At 50.9% G+C, this 11,958-nt stretch overlaps 1 protein-coding gene across 1 annotated transcript in view; it reads right to left on the reverse strand.

The window, feature by feature from the left end:
* HCN4 (hyperpolarization activated cyclic nucleotide gated potassium channel 4) overlaps positions 1–7,182 on the reverse strand; it is a 107,926-nt gene extending 100,744 nt beyond the window's left edge. The window contains exon 1 of the mRNA XM_058033631.1: positions 6,246–7,182. Coding sequence (XP_057889614.1) covers positions 6,246–6,949 — 704 coding nt within the window. The 5' untranslated portion in view covers positions 6,950–7,182. The remainder of the gene's footprint in view (positions 1–6,245) is intronic.
* Positions 7,183–11,958: the final 4,776 nt, after the last annotated feature.

Genomic DNA, 11,958 nt, shown 5'->3' on the forward strand with positions numbered 1-11,958 from the left:
CCTGCCTCCTCCAGGGTGGGAGGGTGGCCTTGGGGCAGGCAAGGAGGGGATTTTCTGTAGGAGCCCATCTCTTGCCCAGCCTGGTTTGCAGAGGAAGAGAGGAGGAACTGCAGGTGGGGTGTGATGGCCAGGGCAGGTGAGCAGAGCCCCAGAGGCTCCCACTGTGGCAGAAAGCTCCTGCAGAAGTGTCAGGCAAGGAGCCCAATCCCAGACTGTAGCTGCAATAACGCTGAGATGAGGATGGGAGAGAACACCATGTCATTGTTTACAGCAGTGATTATTTTTTGCTATAACAACAGACAAACCAACAAGTAGCAGAGGCTTGGGAAGAGGGTGGGAGGGATGGGCCCATTTCCCAGTCTGGCTGCTCACAGAGCCAGCCTAAGAAATGGTCCAAAGCAGAATGTGCCCAGTCCCCTGAAGGCACCCTCGGCTCCTCACACACTCCTCACCAGCCCTTCTGAGTGCCAGGCACGGCCCATTCAGTCCCTGCAGAGCCCCAGGGCACAGCTCTGACCCAGGGATGCTCCTGCTCTGCACAACTGGGCTCAGTTCCACCACACCCAGCTCAGGGATGGTTTTACCTCAGTCCCTACCAGGCTGTGCCACCTCACTATAACCTGGGATGATATTTCCAATTTCCTTGCTGTCAGGAAGTGAATTGAACATTTATTGTTAGCATAGTCAATATTTTGTAATGCCATGAGAAAATTAATATTTTTTTCCTTCACATCAGGATCTGAATAAGATATAATAAATAAGATATGTTATCTTACAAGAAGAGATGGAGAAAACATTAAATTGTTTTTCCCAGAGGAGCCATCCCTGAGTGTACTGAGGGAGGAGCTTCTCTGGGAGAGATAATGTCTTCATCTGTTGGCAGAGACTGGTATGAAGGGCCTGGCTTAAATTTATGCAAAAATCTTAACCATTCTTTATTAAATCTCAATGCTTGCTTTACTATTTATTTATGTTATTTTATCTCATTTTCTCCATATGAAAAAAACATAATATTAGTCCTAAAATATTTTACCATGGTGTTCCACTGAGGTGCTGCCTTTACTGAGGCCTTTCTGATTTCCAGCTCAGGCATATGGACACATCTCCTACAAAAAGCTGGACTCCTTCATGGACTGTGTGGGGTGGGATTATTGATCCTCTGCCTCCTGACAGTGAGCTGGGGCACAAAGCCTGCCTTGCCTGTGGGCATGGGATGTATGGATGCAGGAGTTTCACTCCCTTAGCTCATAGTCACATGTGGAAGAGGTTTTACAGTGACTTCTGTGAGCCACTGAGAAGTTTGGTAAGAGGATCCATGTTTCCCCCTGAAAGAGTTTCCTACCAAGGTCATTGACATAGAAACCAAGAAAGAAAGAAGGATAAATAAGAGAAACCTGCAACTGCCTATTCCAATAAGCACTTTGTAACCAATGAGTAAAGTGTAAACTTATGAGTTTTGTAAGAATGTATAAAAAGATGCATGCTATAATAAAATAAGGTTTGAAGCCTTCTGAAAATGGAGTATGTTGCTTTTTACTGTGACTGTCTCAACTATGACAGTCACAGAGCCATGGTTCTTCTGCAGCCTGCCTGCAAGTCCACTGAAGACAACAGAGACCAATCCATGTGTTCAGCAGAATCTGGATTATCCTCTGTATGACTGCAGTTGGGGTCCCCTTGTTCTGCTCCAGCAAAGTGCTCTGGGAGTTGGCTGGGAAGTTCTCTGCAGCAAAGGCAGAGGGATCTGTCTCCAATCTCCATGTGCAGTGTCCCCCTGCCACCCCAGGGCCACATCACCACCACAAAGAGCAGGAGAAGGGAGCCAAGCCTGGCAGCTGCCCCCTCCAAACCTGGTCTGCTGGCACTGCTGTTGGAGTCCAATGGCAGGCACAGGTCCTGCACCAAAGCCACTGCTCCCTGCCCCTCCCTGAGCCACAGCTCCCAAGTGCTGCACATCCTGCTCCGTGCTGGGCACCTGCAGCAAAGGGAGAGTCACAGACTCAGGGTTTGGGTGTGGGCAGGAGTGGAGGGAGGGCAGCACAAGGAGCAGCACTTTGGGCAGGAAATGGACAAAAGGGAATTATTGCCTCAGAGCAAGGAGCAACTCCCACCCAAGGGGGCTGCCAAAGTCAGTCAGCACTGCTGGACTCTCCACCAATTGTTTACCCTTCTAAAGCACAGGGAAAAGCTACTCAGTAGAACAGTGTGCACAGCCAGAGCAGTGCTCAGAGAGGCACTGGAAATCAGGTCTGCTCAGGAGAGTGGCAAAGGTAAACACATCCCTCCATTTCTGCTCCATCCCACAGTGCTACAGGGTTCAGTTCTTAGGGCTATAATTAGTAAATCCCACTGATTCCCCCCGAGAAGGGAGGCTGAGGGACACTGCAGCACGAAGGGAAGCAGTGATTTTGTTCTTTCCCCTTATACCTCCCACCTGAGCACCTGGTTTTTGCTGCCACAGAAACCTCCCCAGGGTCCCAGCAGCCAGGGAGTGCTGGCAGAGGAAGCAAACCAAAGAAAGGATCTGTTTGCACACAAGTACTCCAAGTAATGGAGAGCAGTGAAAAGAAGAATTCTAAAATCTGTACTTGGGTCTGCTATCGAGCAGAATGTTTGCCATTGTTTTCAGAGAGACAGCAGCTTCTCTTCACTGTGAGGAAGTTAATAGATTACTGGGCAGTGAATAATGTGCAGTTCTATTTACATCCACTGCTGGGACTATTTTGGGCCCTCAGATAGTGTATCTGTTCTCAGGTCTTTCTAAAAGCAGCATGCTACACTTTTTTTGCAAGCAATTCTGGGCAGCAGCTCCAACCATATGCTTCAGTCAGCTACGAACCAGACAGATCATTGTTTGTTTGGAATTTTTTTATTAAACCAATTGTACTGGATCAATGCTTCCTCTAAGCAATAAAATACAATTCTGGCTACGCAGTGGAAGAGCTTTCAAAGTCACAGATAAATCTTGATCTAGGAAATACGGTGTGGCTCTGCACTGATGTGCAATCAACCACAGATGCAAATGAACTCCAGCTGCCAGCACACACATCTGCACCTCAGAATGGGAGCCAGGATTCTTAATTTTCATTAGAAATTGCTAAGACACCTTTTAAGTGCTTCTAGAACCAGCCCACTGCATTAGTCAGGAGTACTCAGGGGCACTGAGCTTGATTTTTATAAAGGTCATTTGATGTCTTTTCCCCTCACAATGGACTAAAAGCAGAGATCAACAGAGCCTGAATCTATATTAATTTGTTTTACTCTTGGAGGGTCATAGATTTGCCACTGGAATTAGCCCTGTTAGATGCTAAAATGGTAATTTAATGAGACAATGATGAAAGCCTCTGTTCTATTCCAAATCAGGAACTCCTGTGGAAGCAGAAGGAGCAGCGACTCCGTGGAGTCGGGGAACTGCACCAATGTCATTGCACAGCAGTGCCTCGGCCTGGAGTGTTCCATGCAAACTTCCCAGCCCCAGCTGCCCGGAGCCGGCAGTCACGAGGGCTGGAGCCCTGGAGATGCTCACACAGGGAAGGCAGCTCCTCCAAAGGCACAGAAAGCCAGCTCGGGGTCTGAACCTTTCCTCACTTGAAACTTGACCAGCAAATGCTGCTGCACAGCCTTGGTGCCAGCCAAGGGCAGGATAATGGAGCCTCCAGGATGCCAAGGCTCCGGGATCCGCAGCCGGCAGCAATTGCACTGCGGAATTCCCCGAGCACACAACACCCTCCTTTGGGGCACACATACAGCCTTTGCAAATATTTTGATAAGATCTGCTCTTTGGTGCAATCTGCTGCATTTCAGAGGTCAAAAAATGTTAGCCATATTCATAGGAGCTGTTTCCAAGAGATATGCTTTAGCAGAGGGCAACAGGGAACGCAAAGCCCAAACAGAAGGTGGGAGGGCTCCCACTCTTCCCCTTCACTCAGCCATTGTCCACAGGTCACTTTCCATGGAAGCCCATGCTCTAAGCAGCATTCCTATCCAAACAGATACTGCAGGTGACCTAGAAACAGGGGTGAACAAAGCCTCCCTGGAAATATCCCCCCTGAGCAGGCAGTGGTGCATCCAGCTCCTCCTGGCCTTGGCACACGGCTCCAGACACTCACCCCGCTGCCCCGGCCCAGGGGGACAGCAGGGACACAGCCCGTGCTGCTGGGCTGGGCTGGGCTGGGCTGGGCTGGGCTGCTACACCAGCTCACAAGGAAACCAGCCCACCTGGAATGTACCCACAGCACAGACAGCAGCTCCCTGAGCCTTCCCAGCCCCATCAGGGCAGGGGCTGTTATTTACACCAGGAGTCACCCACGTACCCACAGAGCTGTGCACGCACAAACAGCTCAGTGCCAGCAGCTCTGTGCCATCATCTGGCTGGGGGAGCCTGGGCTTGCCAGCAGACTCCATTCCTTTGGGCAAGGCCCCATAGCCAAGTGCCTGAGGAAGGAACAGTTACCTCATCATCTTACAGAATAAGCACTGGTTCTGTAGGAACCTAAAAATCCCAAACTCTTGGGTACATCTCACCTTGGGCAAGGTGGTTACCTCATCTCCTGCTGCTGAAGTTTGCCAGGCTGGTTCTGTGCTGAAAACAGGCACAGATATGGAAGGGAATAAACCCACTACAGAGACAGAAGGGCATGGAAGCTGAGCACTGCTTTTGCCTAACTCCAGATCCAACGCAGAGCCCAAACCCCAAATTTCCTGCGGGTGTGACGCGCAGAGCACGCCTTGCTAGAATAACCCAAGAAAACAGAGCAGTTAAACTCCAACTCATGGCAAATACTGCAAATACAGCTGAGAGTACCAAACTGGTTTTGTTCTTTTGAAAGCTGCTCATTCTCACATTTCAGTGTTTGGGAGCTTTTTCTTGGTCAGTCTCACTGGGAGGCAATTTTCTCCTGGTTCCAGTGTGGGATTGGGTAAGGCTGTGCTTGCAAGGACTCTGCATCATGCTGTAGCTGCTGGAAACCCTCCTAAGCTCAGTCAGCTGTGTGCTTGGGACACTTGAATGCACTGAATTTAAATGACAGTGCAGTCTTCCAACTCACAGAGCCTTCTAATAACATTTGTTAATCCAAGCAAATATCAAGGAATCTGGTCAGTGCCAGTGCTGAATCTGCTAAGCATGTGGGCTGCTTGCTAAATCCCTTATAGGTGGTGTCAGGAGGTTTCTGTCATTCCTGCCTTTGGGAGGCCAAATCCACCCTGAAACTCCTTCCTGCAATTATCTCACTAAGTGTATTTGTGGGAATCATGCATGGTTCCTTGCAGAGTGCACACATTCAATAAAATCATACAGTGTGACAAAGGTATGTTTGAATAATATTCTCCTCCTGTGTGCTTTTAAATGTGAGATGTAAGCCCATTGTAATTAAAGTTGAGGCAATAAACCTCAGGCATTGATTGCACTCAGTAATTAATTATTGATTGCAGTGCTTTACATGCATATTGCAGAGGACAGTTCACCTGTGCAGCAAACAGTACTTTGCTCAGAAATACCCAAACACAGCCCCTCTATGCAGGACCATACAGGACTTTACCAAAACTGGCTCTAGGGTTTCCAAGTTCATTTCCTTATTAACCTGCATGGAAATGTTGGTGTGGAGTGAGAGCAAGCATTACTTTGGCAAATCAGTGTTAACTATTCCCAATCCAAACTCATTTTGCAAATGAGGATGCACAGATGCAAAAGGGGCTCTCTCTCTGTTAAGAACCTTGTTCATAAACCTGCCATCCCCTGCACATCCCAAATCCTGAAAAGCCATGCTGCAGTAAAACACCTACACAACAGCAACAGTAGCAACATCCCTGCCTAACTCTTGGGAAGGAGCAGGGAGAGGACTTGGAGGTGTGAAAATGGGAAGCATCAATCAGGCAGAGCATCTGTGGAGATGCAGGACTAGTTAAGATCAGAGATCTAAAGTTGTGCATCAGGTGGGAACAGTTTTTCCCATTTACAACGAACTTAAAGAGAGCCTTTCCATCATAAAAACCCAAAGACAATTGGTTCAAAAACAATTTAAAATGACTAATAGCGTGGAGACACTAAAGGTGAAATGTAAAGGAAATCTGCAGCTTGTTTGAGTGGAGCAGATCTTGGCTGTGTCCTCAGCTCCTGTGGCTGGGAAATGACCCAGGAAAGTTCTGTTGGGGTGGGTGCCCTGTGCAGGAGGTGCCACGGGAAGGGGCTGCCCAGCTGTTTTGGAGCGGGCCAGGAAAGAGGGGGTTGGAAAGGGGGGATGTACCTGAAGTCGCTGTAGGGATGGATGATCCAGAACCCGGCAGACTTAACTCTTTCCTGCTCCCTCTCCACGGCCTTCTGGCTGCCAAACATCCTCAAGGAGAATTTGTTGACCCCCGGCTGGAGCATGGCCCCGAACTGCCTCTGCATGAAACCGGCCTGGCCGAGCCTCTGCTCCTCATCTGGGGTGATCTGGTCGCACCCTCCACCTCCCTCCACTTTGATGGAGGTCGAGGAGCAGGCCCGGGGGGGCGGCTGCTGGGGCTCCGGGGGCGAGGCGGGCGGTAGGGGCCCAGGCAGCCCCTGCTCCAGCTCCCCGCTGCCGGGGGGGCTCTTGTCCTCCCCGGGAGAGGCCGGCTCCCCCTCGCCGCCGATGAGCCGCTTCTCCTCGGCCGCGTCGTGGAGGTGCCTGCTGGTGAGCGAGGACAGGCTCCCTTTGAAGCGGCGGCAGTCCCCGTTGGTGCTGGTCTTGGCGCCCTTGCCGCCGGCCTCCGTCTCCAGCAGGCCGGGGTCTCCCCCTCGGCCGGGGTCCCCCCCGAGGGCCCGGGTGCTCCCAGCAGAGGGCGAAGGCAGTGGCTTGAGCCTGATGCTTTTCCTGCGGGTGTCCTTGTCGCTGTCATCCTCCTCGTCCATGATCGACGCCTTGGGTCCGATCTGCTGGGGCAGGCTGTAGAGCCTCTTGCGCATGGAGGGGGGCAGCTTGTCCATGGCCGCTGCTGCTGCTGCTCGGGGACAGGGAGAGACCCCCCCGCTCTGCCCAGCGAGGGGAACCGGCACTGCCCCCAGGCCCCTGCCCCCGGCTCACGGGGCACGGGGGACCAGGGACTGGCGTGTCATCTCCTTACCGGGCTGTGGCATCCACAGGCTCTGCATCAAAACACAGGCTCTGCATCCAGAAGGGAAGGGAATGAGAGGGAAAAAAAAAAAAAAAAAAAAAAAAGAAAAAACAAAAAGAGGGAAGGCAAAAAGCTCCCCCTTCTCCTCCGTTGTCCCGATTTGATTACTTGCTGCTTGTCTCCCCTTGGTGAGTGTTACTGCAATCCCTGTCTGCTCAGATGCTGAGCACTGGGCAAGTAGTCTAGAGGAGAGCCACACACTTCTGGCTGGAAGGCGAGGGAGGGCGGCAGCGGCGGCAGCAGCCGCCTTGCCATGTTGGCTTCGAGATGCAAATGTGCCGTGGCTCCCGGCGGCCAGACATCATCCGGAAAGCGAAGCTCAAGCCTCAAACTCCTCAACCTGCCGGCCAATAACACAATGAACTGCAACCTGCAGCGGCCACCGCTTGCTTACATCACTGTCATCACTTATTCCTCATGCAGCCCCTGCTCCTGGGAATATTCATGAAGCGATCCCATTCTATTGGGTTGCCATAGGAGCGACTACAGCGCACAGGCTCTGCCTACCTGAGACAGCACCCGGGCTTCTTAAAGGGGCAACGCCCGGCAACCGCGGGGCTGCTCCGCCGCCGCCGCCGCGGGCACCGCGCCCCGGGCGCTGCGGGCACCGGGCAGCGCCGGGCCCCGAGCCCGCCCCGCCTTAGCGGCCACGGCCGCCGAGCTGCCGCCAGCTCATCAACAGCAGCATCATAAACATGACAAAGTAAATAAATAGGAGCGAGAATATTCCTTTTTCTCTCGGATGCGGGCGCTCCCTGCTCCGCCCGGAGGTGTGGCTGCTGGGGGCAGGTTTGCTTGTGAAGGCACGGGGGGTTTTGTGGGAAGGGGCGAACCCAAATCTAAAGGAAAAGCAGCGGTTCACCTTGAAAATCTCACTTGCATGCAAAGCAGGGGCTCGGGAGTGCCTGTGTTCCCCAGCAGAAGTTTGCCTGCCGGGAACGCGCTGCCTTATCCCCGTCCGCAGCGTGCCGGAGGTTTGGAAGGACCCTTATCCCTGGCTGTCGGTACCACCGCTCTCCTGCGGGGCTGGATGTGGAGAAGTCACCCAAAACCCGATCAATACAAGGCAGCTGCATCTGGCGGCCTGCGGGAGGCTGGGCTGGCGGTGCGGGGGCTCTCCCGCGGCGGGGGAACCCCACAGCCCGGGGGGCTCCTGAGTCAGCACTGCCCGCCCAGGCTGCCCGGGGACACGGCTCTGCCTGGGAACGCTGCTCCCCTCACTGCTGCCTATAGGGCACCTCCTGCAACTGAGGCAAAAGCAGCGGGGAAACGGCTACAATTAGGCATTTCCCTATCTTTTGATATTGGAAAGGGTTTTTCTGGGGAAAAGGAGGGAAAAGGAGGGAAAGAGGTGGCAATCAGCCCTGCCTGTGCTTCTTTGGGAATGGCTGCTTATTCTGTTTAAAAAGCTTCTAGACTGATAAAGTGGTTCAAATAGCTCCTAGTGCTGAGCCTGTGAAACCACTGGAGTGAAATTAGGAATCTGTTTGACCATATGAGAGATTTTGGTGTGTATTTTTGCAGAGATTCAGCATCTGAGGCTTTCTAAAACGTTTGTTGTTCCAGACATTGCAAATCCTACCTGCTAGGAGAAGGAAACCACGTGAACTGCGCAGGCAGGGAGGCTGAGCACAGCAAGGAATGCCCACGGCCGGCAGGGAGGAAATCCCCACCTCACCTCTGTGCTTCTGCTTTGGGAGCAAATATTCCCCTTTTCCCTTGCAGGAGCCACTGGCCAGAGGTGACTGTGGTGAGTTATCCCTCACAGACTGCTGTTCCTGCAGCTCCAGGGTAAGGAAATGCTGCTCAGCAGTGACTCCACCGAGCACACACACAGCACATGCTTCCTCATCTTTGTTTGCCTCTCCCGAATCCTCTCTCCCATGTGTGCTACCTGCTCCTCTTCTACTCCCACCTCCTGGCACAGCCAGACTGCCTGTGACTCATTCCAAATACTCCACAGTGCAAATATCATTTAATATTATTATTTTCATCACAATTTCTAATAGAATGAGCTTTTATGGGGAAATAAAATTTCTTTTTCCAATGCTCCTGTAGATTAGATAATGTGAACTAAGCCAGGGAGAGCACTAAAGGTCTTTTCCCTGTTTTTCTTCCCTCCTGCAGGCACTAGGGATGCTGAGGTGTAAGCACTTCTGTGCCTCAGCTGCAATCAACTGCCTTCCAAAAGGATGTGTTTTGATTAATGAGGTGCACCAACATCTGAAACTGATGCAGCTTCTTAAGCGTAGTCCCTCGTGTTGCAGGGAATGACAGAGCAGGAAAGGACGTGCCCAAGGAACCAAGCTGTTTGTCCTCCCTCTGCCAGAGGGGCTCTGCCTGGCATCTGAAAATGCCACTGTCCCCTTGGCCTGGCTGGCATGGCAGTGCCTGCTTTGGTGACAGGGTCAGGCTGTGCCTGCTTTGGTGACAGGATCAGCTTCTGCACAATTTGGTGATTGGATCAGACTGTGCCTGGTTTGGTGATTGGATCAGGCTGTGCCTGGTTTGGTGACAGGGTCAGGCTGTGCCTGCTTTGGTGACAGGGTCAGGCTGTGCCTGCTTTGGTGACAGGGTCAGGCTGTGCCTGGTTTGGTGACAGGGTCAGGCTGTGCCTGGTTTGGTGACAGGGTCAGGTTCTGTGCCTGGTTTGGTGACAGGATCAGGCTGTGCCTGGTTTGGTGACAGGATCAGCTTCTGCACAATTTGGTGACAGGATCAGGCTGTGCCTGGTTTGCTGACAGGATCAGCTTCTGCACAATTTGGTGACAGGGTCAGGTTCTGTGCCTGGTTTGCTGACAGGATCAGGCTGTGCCTGGTTTGGTGACAGGATCAGCTTCTACCTGCTTTGGTGATGGGGCCAGGTTCTGTCCCAGCCCTGAGGCAGGAGGAGAACACCACAGGGCAGCCAGCAGCAGAGCTCTGCTCCATGCCCTGTGCAGAAGGACAGAAGTGATGGGGAGCAGAGGCTGAGCTGGGCTGTGGGCACACACTGCACCATTCCAGAGGGATGGAGAGATCCCTGTGCCCACAGAGCCTGGCACTGCCCAGCCCCCACTGGCCAGTCTGGACATCACAGCTGGAATTCCTCACCTACAGACCACAGCTACCTTTACACCTCTCTGTAATAAAGACAAATCTAAGGAAGCTCTGTGAGTTCATGGAATCATCCAAAGTGCTAAATCCAGAAGGTGCCTCCTTGTGCACCTCTGTCTCCAAGTGTGGGTTTCTGAAAACTTCTAAAGACTTGGCTCCAGCAGTGCCAGGTAGCCAAACTCAGAGCAATTTCTCGACTCTTTAAAATGTAATGACAATTTTGTGTTGAGAGAACTTCAAAGTAATGGTATTTTACTTGAGAGCCTTCCAAGAACTAAGTGTAGAGGATGGGAATTATCCTTGTCTAATGGTATGAAACCACTATCAGAGATGAAATTTATTGCCAGCATTGTGGCAGTACTTTCCAGGGCAGCAAATGCACCTTTAGAAGCAGATTCTTAGAATATTTCACTGTCTTGAGTATCACTGCCTGCACAGTGCATTCAAAGGGAGGGATGGAGAAGTCACCTGTCATGAAAAGGCAGAACTAGTTTTGAGGGAAATTATTTCATTTTTAACAATATTTGTCAATACTGTTCCAAGGGACTTGGCATAGATACAAAGGGAATGGATTGAGTGGGGAGAATGCAGGTGAAGCAGCCAATGATTCATTTGTATCTTAAGGAATTTTGCCAGCTCATATTTATATATGTGTATATAAATATATACATATATATGATATTTTGATAAAAAAACAAAGGGAATGGATTGAGTGGGGAGAATGCAGGTGAAGCAGCCAATGATTCATTTGTATCTTAAGGAATTTTGCCAGCTCATATTTATATATGTGTATATAAATATATACATATATATGATATTTTGATAAAAAAACAAAGGGAATGGATTGAGTGGGGAGAATGCAGGTGAAGCAGCCAATGATTCATTTGTATCTTAAGGAATTTTGCCAGCTCATATTTATATATGTGTATATAAATATATATGATATTTTGATAAAAATCCAGTGCTACACTGCAAATGTGAAAAATCCCATCCCAAATGAGCTCAGGACTACAGAAGAATAGACTGAGAGCCATAAGAACTGATATCCTGTGGCTCAGGGTACAGAAACAGCAGTGCAAGCTGGTCTTTTAGGCCCACCTTGGCTTGGCTAAGAGTTCCCATCATCACCCTTGAGCCTCTGGATTCTCAGGTAAAGAAGGAGTCACTAAACATGTGGCAGGGCTTGGAAGAATGGAGCAAGTCCTTTCAAAGCTGCCTATTGTTCCTAGCAGGCAGCAGGTAACTCATAATTGGCATTTGAAACTCATGAAATATTCAACACTACAAAGCAGGGAAATTCTGCCTTGGAGTTTTGGTGGGAGAGGCTGCACTCTGCAGCTCCCTGATAGCTCAGAGATAATGAAGAAATAATCGTGATAAATACACAAATCCTGGCTCACCCTTGGCACTATTCATTACCCAGGTGTGCTGTCACACTGCACTCATTGAAATTCAGCCTGGGCTTTGCTCCTGCTCTCTGTTCCTTAGAGGAGCTGCAGAGTGGGCACTGCAACAGAGAGCCCAGGCTGATTGAAGGCCCAGAGGGCACCAGGCTGGATAAAGGAGCCATGTCCTTTGGTTAAGGATAAAGGATATCTGGTTAGATATCCTTTAGGGTAGGCTGGATAAAGGCTCCACTGCCAAGGAGCAATGGGAAGGCAGATCCATGCCTGGGTGTGGGATCTGGGCAGGGGGACAGGCAGGGAGAGCCCCAGAGCTGCTGTC

The sequence above is a fragment of the Melospiza georgiana genome, chromosome 13, assembly GCF_028018845.1.
Source record: "Melospiza georgiana isolate bMelGeo1 chromosome 13, bMelGeo1.pri, whole genome shotgun sequence".
In the NCBI taxonomy this organism is placed as follows: domain Eukaryota; kingdom Metazoa; phylum Chordata; class Aves; order Passeriformes; family Passerellidae; genus Melospiza; species Melospiza georgiana.